General features: G+C 50.8%; 1 protein-coding gene across 1 annotated transcript; it reads left to right on the plus strand.

Annotated features, from left to right (window-relative positions):
* The first annotated feature begins 1,442 nt into the window (after window positions 1–1,442).
* DRD3 (dopamine receptor D3) lies at window positions 1,443–17,908 on the plus strand. Its single transcript, XM_054804897.1, has 7 exons — window positions 1,443–1,576; window positions 4,048–4,339; window positions 10,988–11,100; window positions 12,326–12,468; window positions 13,586–13,782; window positions 14,689–15,034; window positions 15,869–17,908. The coding sequence occupies exons 2-7, from the start codon at window positions 4,058–4,060 to the stop codon at window positions 16,063–16,065; spliced, it is 1,278 nt and encodes a 425-aa protein (XP_054660872.1). The 5' UTR covers window positions 1,443–1,576; window positions 4,048–4,057; the 3' UTR covers window positions 16,066–17,908.
* Window positions 17,909–18,318: the final 410 nt, after the last annotated feature.

Here is an 18,318-nt window from a genome sequence, read left to right on the forward strand (position 1 = left end):
CACTGAACAGATGACATCAGTAAAGCGTATTGCAGTAGTGCCTTGTGGTCCCAGCATCCTAGAGCTGATGTGAGCAGTTTGCTGGCCACAATCCTTTGGAAATCACCTACAAACAAACTGCATTTTAAAAATGCCAAAATGAAGCTAAAATGCCTCCAGCTCTTTGCAGCTCTCTAGCCCCACTGCAAGCAGCCATGCTCACCGGCCATTCACGCCCAGCCCGGAACTCCCACAGCCCTCGTTAGACAAAACAGGCATCATGGTGTGTGCTTTTCCCTCCGGTTTTAATCACACGAGTGTGGGTGTGTTGGACTCTTTCCAAGCTCACAGCTAAACAGCCTCTGCTGCGGATGGGTGAGAGGGCTTCCCCCCTTCCTTGACTGCTCCAGGCAGAGTTAGCAAAAGCATTTCCCTGAAGGTGAGCAGTATGGGACGGACAGCAGCAGAAGTTCAACTGTACACATGTAATATAAGCATGGTAAATGTAGTCCATGTCTCACCGTTTTGGAGCTCCCAAGGGGACAAGGGGTCTGTAGAGCCCTTCATGGGTCATTTGGTCTCTAGTCTGGCAGCTATATCCTCCACCAAGGACACCTGCAAATGTGTCACCTGTAGAGATTAGGCAGTGACTCATCACACTCATCCAGTACCATCCACCGACCTGCCTTGGGGTAGTCACGGCCTTGGTTAAAGGCGTTGGTGCTGATTAGTCCCCATCAAGTCCTGTGTGGGCGCTTCCACCATCCTCAGCCAGCCTAAAGCCGGTACTCTCACACCCCTCATACCGCAAGGGAAGCCACATCTCAGACAGTGGTTGTAGTCATGCTCTGGCCGTGGTAGATGTTGCGTGCTGCACCTGCAGGCAGTGGTCCCTGGGGAATGACGCTTCCTCAACATCACTCTCCTGCCCTGCTTGCCCAGCACTCTTTCATCTCAGGTTTAAGGTAGTTTATTTAAAGATTTTTAAAATCCTCTCCCTTTTAAAAATCATCTCTACTTTGATCATTTTTTTAAACAATTTTAAAGTGCGAACTTTCTATCCCAAGCCGCACACTCGCAGCGTCTCCCGAAGGGGATTGCCTCTTTGCCTTCCACTGCAGCACAGGCAGCTCCGGCCGAGGCGTCTCCCCCTGCTTCGGGGCCAAGCGCAGGGCCCGGATTTGGGGTTCCCAGCTCTCTACTTCCCCTCCCAGCAGAAAGAAGCAGGTCAGTCGCTCAGCGAAGCACACCCTCCCTGCGGCCCCTGGCTCCAAAATTAGCCAAGACCTCTCCGCCAGGTCCCTTTGGGAGACGGGCAACCTCTCGGGCACTTGAGGACGGGACGGGGAGCGCAGCCCCTGCCCCGCCTGCCCCCTCCCCGGGCACCGCGGGGTCCCGGCCCGCTGCCGCCGGCGGGGCAGGAGCGGGGGGCGGGCGGGAGGAGGTGGCCAGCCCGGCCCCGCCCCGCGGCTCCGCGCCGAGAGGGCGGCAGGAGGGAGCGGGTCGGGCCGGGAGGCGGCGGGACCGCGACCGGGATCGGGACCGAGCCCTGCTCGGCGGCGGCGGTGGTGGCGGTGCCACGGCCCGGCGGGCCGGGGTAAGTCCTGATTGCTGCCCTCCCCGCTCCCCTCCCGCCTGGTGCCGGCGGACCCCTTCCCCGCAGCCCCCTCTCCCGCCCCCCCTTAGCTTTCCCTAGCCTCCCTCGCCCCCCGCGGCATCGCCGGGGCACCCGGCAGCCCCGGGCCGTGGGCACGGCCGGGAGCCGCGGAGCTGCCGCTGCCCCTCGGGTCCGGGAGCGGCGGGCGCGGAGCAGCCCGACCCAAAGCCGCCGCCACGCCCGGACCCTGCGCTCGGACCCCGGACCCCTCCCCTGCACCCAGCACCCCACGCCTGAACCCGCGTCCGGACCTGCCATCCGGACTGGGACCTGCACGCGGACCCGTCCGAGGCTGAGACCTCCGGGAGGAGCATCCCTCCCTCCCTCCCTCCCTTTCCCTCCCGTCCGCTCGTCCCCACGGCAGCGACCCTTGTCCCTGCCGCAGCTCGCTGCCCAGGTGCCCGGGTGGTGGGTATCCCTGTACCCTGGTGCCCCGGTGGTCCGGTACCCTTGTGTCCCACCACCCCCGTATGCGGTATGCCGGTACCCAGGCACATCAGTACCCCAGTACCCTGGTACTCGCCCGGTTTGGCAGCACCCCAGCTGCGGGCAGAGCGAGCGGGGCCAAGAGGGTGTAGGGCAATCCAGCGCTGGGGGGTCTGGCAGGGCTGGGGGTCGAAGCTGGGAGGGATCCTGGTAGAGAAGACTGGCCTCTGGGTGAGAGTCAAAAATAGTGCTTTAGGATGTAAGGGACAGGAGACAGGGTGGGAAACCCGCAGACAAACTGTGTAATGCAGTGTCTTAAGCCCTTTGGTTATATTGTGCATGCTGTTTTGTTCATTCCCTGTCGTGGCTTTGCTTATCAGCTAGGCAGCTGCTTAATGTAGGGGTTTTTTCCCAGTGCTACAGAACCAGCCTTTCATGGCCCCAGACAATACAGGTTTCCCAAAGCGGGAGCTGTGTCAGTGCAAGCGACACTGCAAAATGAGTCCTGTCTTTGGGTGGCTGCAGCTGAACTGTTTTATGAAGAGTCCTGGACTCAGCAGTAGCGCTCACACTACAGGAAATCCTTCAGATCCAGTGGAAGGCTTAACTTCTTAGTCAAGGGCAGGCAGCAGAAAGATAGAGAGGGAGACAAGCACAGGCACTTTCCAACAAAACACAGGCCGTAAGAAATTGTTTCACCCCCATCCTGAGGGATCTGTGTTGATGGTACAGAGGGAAGTTCAGTTTCCATCTCGTTCAGCCCTTGTCCTCTCCCAACTACAAACCATCAGGAGCAAGTGACACCAGTTTTAAGGATACATGTATGCCAGGGGGCTGGATCAATCTATACCTATTGCACAGCTGCTCGTCCAGAAGTGTGTGCATCACAGATGCTGCTGTTCAAGGGGTGAGGTGGAACAAGGAATAATATTTACACCATTGGCATTGCAACGTTTTGTCCTTGCCTTTCGTACCTGTCACGCTGATGATCAGTTCAGTGATGGGAGCACTAGCAAAGAAAGAAGAGAATGGGATACAAGTGATTAAATGTCACAGAACAACCTTGGGACAGCAGGCTTCATATTCCTGGAAAAAATCATCCTCTTCTAAATCAAGGAAGGGTAGGTTCCTGAGCACAATCACGAATCCATTGTAAGAAAAAGAAATGCAGAGTACCCTGCAAGCATCCTTCCATTATTTCATCCCAAATGACAAGTTGATTTGCTCTTCAGCACAGGAAGCACATCTTCTGGCCAAGCATGGAAAGCACAGAGCACAGTATGGATGAAATGGGGGCAGCCCTGCCAGTCAAGCTTTGGCAAGGCAGGCAGGGCTGACGCGGAGCGTTATTCGAACACAAGGCCTGGGACAGAAACACGTTACAGGAAAAGAGTAATTCAGGAGGTGGTGCTTGCTGCCAGGCAGCCAGCGTTCCAGAGGGTACTTGAGCATTGCAGGCGTGGTCTCTCTGCCAGGCTGCCGAGCACTCGAGTGCGTGAAGTTATTGAAGACATTTTTTTGATGATGGAAGGGGAAGGGTACTTCCCAGAAGATACCAGGTCCAAGCTTCTGGCCAAACCCTAGTTTGGATAACTGCGTTTGGTCTTCCTCAGCACTACAAATTGCTGTCTTTCAGACTGCGCTCTTGCCCGGCTGACTTGTACTGCGGTGTGGCGTTGGTGCATCTTCAAAGCATTGCCGCTTTCCTCACAGCTGTGTTGATTGGTAAGATGCACCTTTCAGATGCCCACAGGAGGTGAAATCTTCCATTCTTCTCTTGACCTAGATTCAGTGAAAAACAAAACAGGCCAAGAAAGACATTAAGCAAAGCTCTTCCTACATATAAGCAGAAAAAAGACCTCTATAATTGGCTTGAAGTAGCATTCATGAAGTATGAAAATCATACCCCATCCACAAAAATGTACTGTTCTCCATAGTAACTGTAAAACTCTGATTTTCAGTCATCTCTTTCTTTTTGTTTGCAGTGGCGTCCCCATGGCCCTCTTCACAAGGACCAGCAGTCATCCTAACACCACCGACCCCATTCCCTGTGGAGCAGGCAACACTACAGAGCCTGACCTGCCACACTCACATGCCTACTATGCCCTCTGCTACTGCATCTTGATTTTGGCTATCATCTTTGGGAACGTGCTGGTCTGCTTAGCCGTGCTGAGGGAACGCACCTTGCAAACCACAACAAACTACCTTGTGGTGAGCCTGGCGGTGGCGGACTTGCTGGTGGCTACTTTGGTGATGCCATGGGTGGTGTACCTGGAGGTGAGTATGCCTTGGGAAAGATTAGCAGAATTTAACCATGGTATGAGTTTACCAGCATTAGTGCACGCTCTCAGGATAGGCCAGCTCTGGTACAGATGAAGGCCATTCACATTTTAACCCTCCAGCTAGCTCTGGGGCACTTGTGAGGTGGCAGCCCACAATGTCACACAGGTGGTCTTCGTAGGCTGGAGACATGCCGGACAAACGCACCACAGTCCCAGCCGTCAGCAGATACCCTGAGCCTTGTTCTTCCTGGCAGAGCACAGACTCTTTGAGCTGGAGCGTCGGCTGGGCTCAGCTAGTGGTAGAGATTGTGGGTTCTGATGTGCTAATACCACTTTCATCTGAGCATCCTTGAAGCCAACTCCATCAGCCAGAAGGGTTGCCAGTAAGCACCATGATGATTCAGGAATGGCGAGGGAGGCAATAGGGTGGAAATACCTTATAGGAACTCACTGTAGAGCACGGATCAGTCCCTACTCCTGCTGGCCAGAAAACAAGTGAGGGCAGTCAAATCCGCATCTCCTGCGGAGTTTAAGAGCCTTAACATCCATGATGTTAGGTCAGCTCCAAGCAACGTTCCCCAAGCAGGCTGACAAAGAGATGAAGCTGAAGAGCATGCTCCAAAATCTCTTTAAGTCATGTGAGCATATTCACAGTATCTTCAAAGGATTCATCAAGCCCTCGGGGTCTTATTCTCCATTTCCCTGATCTTTGCACATTGGCCAGTGTAAAAATGTACTGGCATGACCGTGCACAGTATGGACAACACCGTCAGATACAGGGCAGAAAAGACGGAAACCAAATCCCGCCCCCCACCGCGGCAAAATCCTGAATCACTGAAGCCACTCCTGGGGCAAATACTTTTACTAAATACATGAAGGTATGTTACAGCTGACATTTTTATCTGTTCTCTTCATCATCTTTACACTAATTCACAAAAATCGGTAGGTCTAAAAAAATTAGCGTGAACATCTATCAGCCGTAAGCTTTCAGCTGAGCCCTAGTACCCGGCTCTCATGCTAACAGAGACAGAATAAGCCTCTGAGCCATGATCTCACTGAAGCCTCATGCTCCTTCTGCAAGGGGCGAGCCGGGATCAGGCTGAAGGGTAGGGTGAATATTCTGTTGGCAGCTGCCCACCTTTGGCTGACCTCTTTTCCCGCAAAACGAAGCAGAAGCAGAGAGGGATTTTGACTCGTGCATATGGACTGCGCAGTGCGTGAACAGAAAGTAGGACGAGGCAGGACAACACCAGCAAATGTCAGACCTGCTGTGCGGGCACAAGGAGATTTGATCAAGTCACGGGGGACCGGCAGCGGCCTGCGGCCCTCCTCTGCCACCGGAGTACGTTGAATAGGCAACAGAGCTCTCAGCTTTGGCACCCAGCCTAGGCTTTTCCCTTGTTTTAATCCAAACCCCTCTCCCAAACTGTGCCCACTGCAGTCTCAGCAAGGCTACAATTAAGAGAAATTAAGGGTTTGCTCTGCGTATAAGCATTATTAATAAGGGCGTTGATGGTTAATTATTTATGTATATTATCGTGGTGGAGTGAAAGAACAAAGAGAGCAGCATGATACTGCATGTGTGATCATCTTCCTAATGAAGTCAGTAACAACATTTAGACTAATCTGTATGAGCGGTCCTGGAGCTGGCCTGCAGGATGCGTGCAGCTCAGTTGTGTTACATCGAATGATTAAAAAGCAAGAAATAAGGGGGGGGGGGGGGTGTAAGGCCATCCCAGCAAGATAGAATTAGATTCTGCAATTTGATTGCAACTGAAAAATATTATTAAAAGTCAAATTTTATTTCAGAGTGGAATAGTCAATCACGTCAAGCGTATTCCAGTCTTTAATGAAATCACAATATGCTTTGCATTAGAAAAGACTTAGCACTTGCTCTCACTGTGGACGGGGTGGGACTGAGGCACATCTGTGAAGCAGCTTCTGCCCCCGTGCAGTACTGCGGTCACGATTTGTGAGCACAACAGTAGGTCCATTCCCTAGTTGTGTTTGTAGACCCAGTCAAGGTTCATTTCCATCTGTGGAGCTTGGATAATCGAAGTAGCTGATCCAAGAGTCACCCAAACAACAGGGAGAAGAACCCCCGCACGTCCCAAACCCAATCTACCACTCCCAGCATTGCGCAGTATCTCCTAGAGAACTAGGCTGTAGGACTCCAGCGAGACCAAGATTTAAGATCAGTCCAAAAAGCCCCAAAGTCGTTTAGATATTTGCTGCTGTTTATGGATCAGCGATGCCACCAATGAAGCGGAAATGGCATCATGCTTCAGTACACTATGGGCCTGGAAATTGCCAAGAAATCATTCAGTCCCCAAAAATGTGTACAATACCTCTTGATCTACTGAATGTTTGCCAGACATCTGAGACCTGGCCGTTATTTATGGAGGAGCTAAAGGTGGATGAATACTTCAGATTTAAATGTCACTTGTGAACTTTGTACTTTACATTCAATTTTTAGAGCCATCTGTGGCCTGGACTTTCTCCCTGAAATTTTTCATTTTATCAGTCACGCAGACTAGAACTGTCTCTTTCTGAGAAGTCTTTTGGGAAGGCTGTGACAGAGCAACAATACGAACATTTTATAACCTCAAAATCCTCATCTCCACCTAATGATGTTTCTGGCACAAAAATGCTGTTCAGCGCTGTGTCTAGCAATCTTCTGGGATCAACGGGTAGGTCTATTACACCAGTACTGCTACCCCAGTTCATTAGTGACCTCTGATGCTGTGGCTGGTGTGACTACTGAAGCTCACCAAGATTTCTAAGACAGTGGCATTAGGGTGTCCTGCCCACTGGAGCCTGGTGGCTTTAAATACCATCATGCCTTATAGTCATCGTATAAATGGAGGAGGATATGTAGCAGCATGGCCTGGAGCATCTTTCCCAGTCTTGTCACAACATCCACTTCTACCTCCAAAGGGAAAAAAGCTTCAGAAGATGATTGCCACTGAGGTCGAGCCTGCAGCTCTGTTCAGAGTGTGTGAGAGTGACGCTGTCTCCTGTCTGTGGCTCTCGCATTGGAGCAGCGAGACCTGGAACTGCTCTTGGAGCTCAAGGAGCTCACCAGGCTACTGTGAAAGGCGGGACAGACAACTGCGTTACTGCAGCTCAGCAGTTTACCGCTTGTCAGCAGGCCTGACCACGTGCGTGCTCTTAGTTACTCCCGCCGCGCGAAAACATAAGCAGCCGTTTCACCGCTGCAGGGAGCTAACAGCACCCCCAAGAAGAACACTCTCTTAAACACAAAAGGCTTAAGTGAGCGTGCTTAGACGCACCGCTACTTACATGCCTGTCATCACCTGATGCAACTTCGTGTTCATACTTTCCCATCCATGTACTTCTCAATATGGCATCATCATACATATCTGATTTACAGAGATTCTTTTGTTTGTTTTTAAGGATCCAGGAGAGTGATGGATTTGCATAAGTTTATGAAAGCGCAATGATTTTTTTTTTTTTTTTTTAACTGGAGGACTTCCTATTGGGCTGGAAAGTTAAAAATAATAATACCACAATTTTGTGGATAAAGCAGACTGGTCATCAAGAAAGATGAGGTGAGAATCTGACCTGAATAGCGTATAGGGAGCTTTGTCTTTAACAGACCCAGGATTTCATCCTGGACTCTATTCCCACTTCTGCCGCACACGCGCTGAGTGGTAATGAGAGATTGTATCAGCTCATCTCTCTGTGGTTTGCTCTCATCAGCTGTAAGAGAATAATATTTGATCATCCACCTCACCCAGGCAGTTGTGAGGATTCATTCAATTAATACCTGTGATGTGCTTTGAGATTCCTGGACAAAAGGCACCAGAGGGATAAAGAACAGGTACCCTGCCAGCACAGGAAAACCAGAAATGCACACTAGCAAGTTCTAGCTGCTGTAGCAAAGATGAGCAGAACAGAGCAAGAAAAGGAAGAGCAGAAATAGAATTAAAAAATTATGAACGAGGCCTATAATAAAAAGGCTCCTCTTCATTGTTAAATTCTGGAATAAATTCTGGGCTCGCATACCCCACGAGTACATATTAACTACTTCACTGACTTCAGCAGAGCTACTCCCCATTTTAGAAGTTGTGGCTGGTGGAAGCGAAGATGGGGTTTAAGCCCAAATGTTTTGATCTGGCAAGCATCCTCTTAATGCAAGCTACAGCTTAGTATGCAGGTGGTGTGATCCGAATGCATCATCCTGAGAAGGTTCATTTCAGAGCCATTCCCACCACCATCTTCTTCAGTTCTAATGCTTCACATTCTTGGGCTTAGTGTTTAAATGTGTTCAGGATCTCAGAAACTCCCTCAGTTAAGTGCTTGCACATCTGCTGGGCTAGCAGCAGCTGGCTTTCATGCGAACACCTGGCACCAGCTCCCGGTGAAATATTCTTCAGACTCCACAGATCACACAGACACTGCATTGCATTTTGCCTCAGACTACAGAAACACCCCTTGCTGGGTCTCACTGCAAAGGCTTCCAGTATTTATAATTTTTTAATATATTTTGAGGTGCTCAAGCAGATCTCAAAATCTGCAACTAAAGCAAAAATGGTGTGGGGTTTCTTTGAAGACTGAACCGACCTACTAAGGTCCCTAATTTCAGAGGGACAGCCTTCAGTTTGCACGTCCTGTAGCCCTCCTAATTGTTCAGAAAAGCTCTAAGGGTTTGGGTTGTTGGTTTTGGTTTTTTTTTTATTTCGCTTGCTTTTTTTAGAAGAAAAGAAAGGAGCCCCACAAGTGTCAGAGAACTGAGGATGAAAACACATCCTAGTGCATTTTGCAAGCCAATTCCCATTTCTCTCCCCTGCATTCATTCAGAGCCAAGGGGTCTAAAGGAAGACTGCCTCGTTCAGTACCTGACTTCTGGCACGTAGCAGCTGGGTGCAGCAGAGAACACCCTACAGACACAGCTCACCTCAGCGAGCTTCTGTCCCCGTGTGCCGGAATGCTGGCACAATCAAAACCATTTCAGTTTCTCAGGATTATTTCTTAACTCTGAAAACAACTCGCACAGAGTGAATTCTGTATTTATACAAGTGCTTCTCTCTGCAGGAGCCGCATCCTTCCTAGGCATCGACACTTGGTGCAGGGTTGACCCACTGCCTTGGAAGCCCAGCTTACTTGTGGCACCCTCTCCAGCCTGATCTGGGATGGGTATTTTTGAGTGGGTCTTGAAAACCCTCAAGGATGGAGCCTGCACAGACTCACCAAGCAACCGGCTCCACTGCCTGACTGTCCTCAGAAAATTTACCTTCATAACCAGTTTGCATCCTTCTTCTTTCAACTCACGCCTGTTGCCTCTTGTCCTCCCACCGCGCACTGCTGTGAGAAACCTGGCTCCATCTTCTTAGTAACCTGGCTCCAACTTTCTTAATAACCTCCCCCTAGGCACTAGGGGACTGCTGTTAGCCCCCGGCCAAAGCCACCTCTTCTCCAGGCTGAACAAGCCCTGTTCCCTCAGCTGCTCCTCACAGGACAACTGCTCCAGCCCCCAGGGACTGTCTGGGTGCCCTTCCACTGAACTCGCTCCTGTTTATCAATGTTTTTCCCGTACTGGGGCCCCAAAACCAGATGCAGTACTCCAGACGTGGTCTAAATGTAAGGAGAGAGTCCAAGAACTAGTGTTAGTTCCTGACACCTTCCCAGGATCTAGCTGAACCAGCAGGATCTATGGGGTTGAAGGCTAAAATCCACGCTCTCTCCAAGCAAGGACTTTCCTCCCTCTTTCTCTCCTACCCCCCCCCCTTCTCCAACCCGCGCAGCATTAGATTTGTTTGGTGTACTCATCCAACGGGCTTATCTGTTGGAAGGCAGGCTGCCTCCTCGTTCATCTCCTGCGAGGAGCAGGTGCTGAGACAGACCACCTCGCTCGGAGTCAGGCCATCATCCCAGCCCCGAGGAGAGCGGTGCCACGCGGTGCTTGGAGCGCATTGTTGTCAGCCGAAAAGGTCATGTCAAGAACTTGATGGCTGGGCCAAGAAATGCATTTCTCCATCACAAAGGTTGGCTACAGCTAAGCTTTCACGATTACACACTTCAGATTAAAAATTCAAAACAACCAGAACAAAAGCTCGACATGGTAGCAAACCAAAACCCTTTATCTGAATAGCTTGTGAGATCTCACTCAGATCTAATAATCAAAATCTGTAACTGAGATAAGAATCCAAATAAGGGCTTAGAGAAGCCTTGGGTCCCGAGTCTCTGTTTCATACATAAATGCATAAATTTGCAGCACTTTTCCAGCCCACTGCCTGCAAGAGAACTCCAGCAGCTAAGCTCAGAAACACTTTCAGCCCTTAGATTTTCTCAGATAATCCTTAATCAAAGGATATATACAGTGATATCAAATTTAAATCAATTTATCATGCTAGGCCTTAAGGGAAGGGATAGCTGCTATCTCTTCACCTTGCCTCCCTCTGTAAGAGTAACCAAAGGATTGAAATCAAGGTGTGGCTCCTTCCCCATGACCTACCGCCGTGTTATCCTGCACACAACACAGGTGCCTCAGTTTCCCTCTGCACATCACAGCGGACATGAACTCACCTAGCTGTTGAGATTCTTGGAGGAGAAGCACCTCCTTATACTTACCAGGACTAAGTGCAGAACAAAGCTGACAGTTTTGTGGTTGCTGGTGCAGGTGACCGGAGGAGTCTGGACTTTCAGCCGCATCTGTTGTGATATCTTCGTCACCATGGATGTGATGATGTGCACAGCCAGCATTTTAAACCTCTGCGCTATCAGCATTGACAGGTGAGAGCCAACAGCATCCAGGGGGATAGTCTGGAGATGGGGGTCGGCCCCGTACCCCAGCATGGCAGGACAAGGAAGTGAGGTTTCGTTGGGCAGCATCGGTGTCTTCAGGAGCACAAACCTCCCCGCAAGTCTGTCCCTGCCACTACTGCTATTAATATGGCTCTGCCCACCATGTGCTAAAAGATGTCTGCACTTAAGGGCAGATAGGCACAAATAATGAAACATCACCAGTGGCTGGTCAACCACATGCTCATGCTTTTTGAAGGCAGGAACCAGAATTGGTCAGCTAATTCCCATTTAGTCTCAAAGAAAGTTTCTCCTTCTGAAGACCTCACTCATGAAGTTTTAATAAACAAAATCCTGCCATATACATAGGGAGGGGTGAAGATTATTGCTGTGTAATCTTCAGCCTTGCCCCATTTTTCTGCGTCTTAAAACCGAGCATATTCTAAGCAACGCTGAGGGCTGAGGGCCAAGACCTCGGCATACGTGGTGCTGTTAGGACCAAGAGTAGGGGAAGGAAAAAAACCCACTGCATGCTGTATCTTTGTAATATGTGGTTCAAGGGTAATCATATGAAGCAGCTCTCAACGCTGGGTCAGTCCGGTGTTCCTCCATGGGAATCTTTATCCTCGTCTCATTTTGGCTCTGTCTGCAAGGAGCAGCCCCAAGGCTATCCTAAGGACAAGACTCCTGTGCCTTCCAAATCCTAGCCTTGCCGAGCTGCATCCCCTGGGGCACCCCGGCAGCCGAAGGCCCTGGACGCCCACCCATGGGCAATTCTCTGGCTGTCAGCGAGGCCGACACCAGAGTGGGCAGCTGAGGCACAGACCGTAGCAGGCTGTGGTTGCTCCAGAGACTGCTCTTGCCCAGCAGTGCACATATAACCTCAGGGGCTTGAGGGATGGGGGTTTACAGGGGCTTCTAGATCCATCTGGTATCTCAAACCTTGTAGCTTCACAATGCCAGCAGTTCTGCAGAGTGTTTCTCTGCAGTGCTGCCAACTAACTCTGATTTCCTCTGTTCCTCCCCACAACACCCTGCTTACCATTTCTACAAATTGCTGACCACGTCATCTGATCTTCTCTCCTTTCCTCTTCCATTTCTTCACCATGTTCACCAACATGTTCCCTACATGGCTTTCGTTTCTCCATTTAAAACCTGGTCCTTTTCCTCCTTCCATTCTTACCTCTCCTCTTTCTGGAGCTGGTTTGGTCCACAGATACACCGCAGTGGTGAAACCAGTTCAGTACCAGTACAGCACTGGGCAGAGCTCCTGCAGGAGGGTGTCTCTCATGATCGTGATAGTCTGGATGCTGGCGTTCGCAGTGTCATGTCCTCTCCTCTTTGGCTTCAATACTACAGGTAGGTGACGTCCCAAACAATAGCACGCAGGGAGGGGTTGGAAATGGAGCTGCCCTGTGTATGGCCAGGTCATTTAACGTGGGTCCTGCAGACTTTCCAAGCTACAAAAAATTTTAGGGAACTGGAAAGCACACTATGAAGGGTGAGAAAAATCTCCAGTGCTGCAGAGCAGATGTGCTCCCATCTATAAATTTGCCACTTGCTCAGGCAAACACTGACTATTGCTTGGAGGACAGACCTGCCTGCTTTACTGCCAAATCAATGCCCATCAAAGTGTCCAGGTCTAGAAATGGCCCCAAACAATCACTCTGTGCACACAGAGCAAATCTCCAGACAAGCAGCACTTCCAGCACACTCACCAGACTTACTGCAGCTTGCCGATATCAACAGGTCCAGACACACAGTTTTAAATCTGAAACAAGACATTTCTAAACAGCAAGGCCTGCATATTGGCACTGCTTGTGAGAAACCCCCTTCCCATCCAACGAGATGTCTGCTTCCTCACCTAATCCCTGGAGGAGATCGAGCAATTTAGCCTCCTCCTTGGAAGCAGGTTGGTCTTTCTCCTTCCCCTCCCTTCCCTGGAGGCAGAAGGGCAGGAGATCCTTCTGTCCCGAGAGCCACAGGCAGAGGTCCTTTGCTCTCCATCCATCCTCTGTGCAGTGCTTGAGGCAAGAAGGGGACGGGGGGAGGGAAGTGCTGCTCTCCCCCACTGCCTGGTCCAGACGGATGGGGATGAAGGCACACCTCTGCATCTAGACAGCTCAGAGGCTGTCAGAAGAGTAGGAGAAAGGATGAAAGGAGAAAGGATCCTCTGAGAAAGGATGGGAATAGATGTGAGAGTGGAGGGCAGAGCTGTTGGCCAGAAAAGCAGGCAGATGCATGTTGGGTCATGTTAGATGGCCCTAGGCAGCGTCCATTTTAAGCATCAGTCAGGTGAGTTGGTAGGCCACAGTATAATTTTCAAAAAACAGAGGTGGGAGATACTTGCACTCCTTAGACTGCCTTTGTCCCCTGGCCACCTTTCGACTTGCTTTGCCAACACACCAGAGCCTCCTTGTACTAAACCGAAGCAGCTCAGCCGCTCCTCTCTCTCTCTCTCTCTTCTCCTCCCCAGGAGATCCCAGTGTCTGTTCCATATCCAACCCTATTTTCATCATCTACTCCTCTTTGGTGTCCTTCTACCTCCCCTTCATGGTGACCCTGCTGCTCTATGTCCGGATTTACCTCGTGCTAAGACAAAGACAAAAGAAGCGAACCCTCACCCGGCAGGGCAGCCACAGCGCCAGCACCAAACCGTGTTGTGCACACAAAGTAAGATCCACATGAATGCAGTAGGAGCTGTCAAAAAGGACAGGGCATGCATCATCTCTTCTCCTCAAAGGGTCAAAGCACAGAACGGAGAGCATAAAGAAGGGACATGGCATGTTTTCATCCCATCCCTCACTCATACACCATGATATTTGAGATGCAGAAGCTCCAATTAAATCCTTTTCAGCCCTCTAGAAAGAGGGTGTCCTTTTGTATCTCTGCTCTCTAGAACCAGGCAGCTAGAAAAGAGCACAGCCTACTTCAATATTTCTACAGAGCAGGGCTTTCTCAGCCGTGCAGAACTCTGGCTAATTTCTTCATTTATTGATTTTAATGTCTTAATTTATTGATTTTTTCTCTATGAAGCTTCATTCTCTGGGCTTCATAGGCTTTAACCTAGATTATTTAAAAAAAAAAAAAACAACACCACAAACCTCTTCATCTGACAGACTTAAGAGGTCAAAATGCTAATGGTGCATGGAGCATTTGTTCCACTGACCTTTCTAGATGAAATATCTGCAACCATGGGAACCAGCACAATGGTTTGAAAGGGATTGCCTGGTCACGCATATCCACTTGTTTTACCCATTTTTCTCACAGTGAAGCTACATTAAAAAAAGGGTGGGGATGTTGAGGGGAGCAGGGCCAACACAAAAATACAAGTGAAAGGTTAGCAGAGCAGGTGTTTCAGCTCTTTTTGTTCTCATGCTTCTCCTTGGTGGGGTGGAGGCAGAGAGTTGTCCAGTGCTGGTTCACCCCTCTGATAAGCCAAGGTCGGTCCAGAGGATATGGTGCAAACCTAATAAACAAGTGAGGCTAAGGATGACTCCTACAACTTTCTTCATCATCCTTTGACCCAATGAACCATTTGGATGGTTCCCAGTTCCTCTGTAGCATCCTCTTTTGCAGGAACACATGGAGAGAAAAGCTTTGCCAAACAGATGCCAAGGCACCTTTTCCCCCTGTCTCCCACTCAAATGCTCAGGCCAGGAGATGTCTACCAAAAGGAAGTTGCTGACTGTCTTCAGCCTGCAGCGGTACCGCAGCTTCTGCCACGAGGCATCCCTCACCAAGACACCAGGGACTACACAACACAGCAGGCTGGAAGAGAGGAGAAAGAGTACGAAGCCAGGACTGGTGGTACGGAGGCTCAGCAATGGCAAAACCATCAGCTCTTTGAAGCTAGCACACCAGCAACCCCGGCTGATCCAGCTTCGGGAGAGGAAGGCTACACAGATGCTAGCTATTGTCCTGGGTGAGTGAGAGCCTCTCTGTCTAGTGGGGTGCAAGGGGTGATGCTTTGGGACTTGCAAGAGCAAGGAATCTCGTAATACAGTATTGAGATTAAAAAAAATGCAAGCCAGGCCCAGACTTCAGCTGTCACTGCTCTACAAACTCAGGAGAGACAATGGTGGGCCATTTAGGGATCTAGGGTAATGCTCTCACATGCTGACAACCAAGTATGTCAGTGTTTTATCTGCTGTGTTTTGTTACTCTTGTTTTAAATGAGTGGCCAACAAGCCCTGCTAGGGAGAGCAACAGCCAACACCTTTGCTTTCCCTTTTCCTTTATTTTATTATTATTATTGTAAAGCTGGAACAATCCTAAGTTTCCATACATGCAGCAGCTCTTAGGTCCAATTACAGAAGGGGAAACTGAGGCAAGGAGCAGCAGAGGAACCAGCTCATAGAGCTGGATAGAGAAGCCAAGACACTGATGCCCCAGTCACCTGCCATGGTCACCAGCCACACTGCGTCCCCCCATTAACTCAGCAGTAGCAGGGAAATAATGCAGCCCTCGTCGTAACTGATTAAAGCAGCTAACCCAGCAGTCTTTCCCTCTAAGTTGTGGCCACTTGCTTTTGCCTGTCACCTGAAGCCCCATCCATCCATTCACAGGTCCCAAGGAGCCTGAGCTCTTGCCAGGTCCCTCTGTATCAGGAATAAATGTCACCTCCAGCGTTTACCAAATGCAGGCACGTGCATGGAAATAGTGAGCGGATGGAGGGAGAGGGCACAGGTGCAGGCTCCTTTCCAAGTAGTGGCTTTTCTAAAGTCATGGATTGTTTTCTCTGTCTCTCTAAACCCAGGGGCTTTCATAGTCTGCTGGCTGCCCTTCTTCTTGATTCACATCCTCAATGCCCACTGCCCGTCCTGCCACGTGCCCCCAGGGCTTTACAGCGCCAGCACCTGGCTTGGCTACGTGAACAGCGCCCTCAACCCCATCATCTACACAACCTTCAACACCGACTTCCGCAAAGCCTTCCTCAAGATCCTCTGCTGCTGACCGCGGGGCCAGCGCCGGACTGCACGGGCTGCGGTTTGCAGCAGACTGCTGGGCTAGGGACATGGCGCGGGGCCCTGCCCTCCCTCTGCTTTTCATGCTGTGAGGAGCGATGCGTTCCCCTCAGCGGTGAGCGGTGGTGGTCAACGTGATGTGGTCGTTGCCAACAGCCAGGCTCCCTCTGCACCAGAGGGAAGAGCAGGAACGCGCCCCACCTGCACGGCTCATTTCCCACACCCAGCCTCAAGGCTCTTGCTTAAGCGAGTATAGGTGCTTCCCACCTCTGGGGAGGGAGGGGAAGAAGACACAGAGGCAAACCGGTGAGTCCCTCAGCGCTGGGCACAGCGGCACTGGGATGCAGACCGGGGGGTGCAGTGGAAGATGAGCCACCGCAGCGTGACGCTCCTGGTTGCTGCCGGGCTCGCAGAGCACACGGGACCCAAGCGGACAGCATCTCCCATCTCCCCCGCCTACGTGCCGGGAACACGTGTGCCCTCCCACTGATGGAGCCTCAGCCTGCAGAAGGCACCCAGCTCACGTGCACTAGTCCTAATAAGAGGGCAGAACGTGACCTCTTTGATGAGGGTCCTGATCCCTTCAGTCAGGAGCCAAGAGCAAAAATTTGGCAAGGAAACTTAGAAACGGAGCACCGATGGAGAAATGACAATATCCCTGCTGTCTCCATCAAAAGGTTTGCCTGTAAAACTGGGTCAGTCTCAGTGCTTGAGAAAATTACCCCAGTTGCAAAAGAAACCTTCCCTTTTGCTATCAGCTGGTACTTTATTGCTGATTGCAAGGCAGAGAGGTGGCTGCCATCCCTCTGGTAGGTCAGATCGCATGAGTAGTGCAACACTATCACAGTGTCCCCTCTCTTCCTAACCAAAGGACCAGAGAGAGACTGGCCACTGCTTAACTACCACACACCCAGTGTGGTCACACCACACTGTGGCCGCTAAATAATGCACAAGGCCTGGGATAGCTCCAGTCATGCCTGCAATAGATCCAAACCGAGTTTTTTTCAGTTGGGGCAGGTTGCATGCACCCTGTCTCAAAACTTGCTCGTGGTCTCTTTGGAACCAATCTCCATTTGTGCTCCTCTCCTCGTCAGGAGCGCTGCTAGATTAAGGGTTTGTCCCGTCTGACTGCTGCCATAACTCCTGTTACAGCCCACGCCTGCGGGGGGGAGCTGTTTCAGTAACATCCCTCCCAGTGAGAAAGGACACGTGCCTCAGGATCAGAGCCAGGATGGATCGGTCCCTGGCTCCCCTCAACGATACACCCGTCAGCACACGGGGCATCCGCGCATCCCAGCTTTCCAGGCCAAATACAGCCCTGCCACGGTCTCCTTCCCCAGCAGTATTTTACAAAGCCATCTCCAGCAGTTCCTGGATGAAAACACCAGACGAGCCCTGCCGAACCATGTAAGCTGGTCTCGCGTCAGGGCATTCTAATGCTCTTCTCCTTGTATAGGCAAACCTGACCTGGGACAGCCTCAACACGTTTCTCTCATTTTGCCCCTCGCTGTAGCGGCTCAGAGGCTCCAGCTCTCGCTCCCACGCCCAGGCTTAGCTGTGCTGTTAGCTGCGCTTGCTCGACAGCCTCGGGCGTAACTCTGTGTGCTGCCTCTGACTGTGTCCCTGCCGCAGCTCCTCCGTCCGGGAAGGGCTTCCTCTCTTTCCTGATATAAAGCCAAACCCGTTGTCCTTCGCCTCTGGAGCACGTAGCAGAGCTCTAGCTTCTACTTTTGTTTGTCTGGGTTTGGGGAGGAGATGCTCGTGGACAGCATGTGTTGTTTGCCTGGGGATGTGCCCTCCATACTGCGTTGTAACTGCATTAATCCAATAAAACACAGATGTAATTGGAAGTTGCGGTCCCTTTGTGGTAAACGTAGCCCCTCCGTAAGCCTTTTCTCACCTGTCGCCCTCCTAACACTTGCCCAGTACAAAATGATCATCCGCCTGGACACCCACAAAAGGCCTTTATTATTACTTGTATTTTACTTGCAACTGGGAGAGAAATCAACGGCTGCTGTAAGCACTTCCAGCAGATGAATTCTGAAAATATGGTCAATTAGTTTCCCACCTACACCAGGCAGGCGTGCAGTAGTGTTGCTCCATCTGCTCAAAGGTGCTGGACAGCACGCGAGGTACTCGGCACACAGGATATTGGGGGTATCGACCGAGTGAATCGACCTGTGGACAGATTGCTGCTCAAGTAATTTTCATTAAGATGCTTCGTAACACAGATCACCAGAGA

The sequence above is a fragment of the Grus americana genome, chromosome 1 (genome assembly GCF_028858705.1).
Source record: "Grus americana isolate bGruAme1 chromosome 1, bGruAme1.mat, whole genome shotgun sequence".
In the NCBI taxonomy this organism is placed as follows: Eukaryota; Metazoa; Chordata; class Aves; order Gruiformes; family Gruidae; genus Grus; species Grus americana.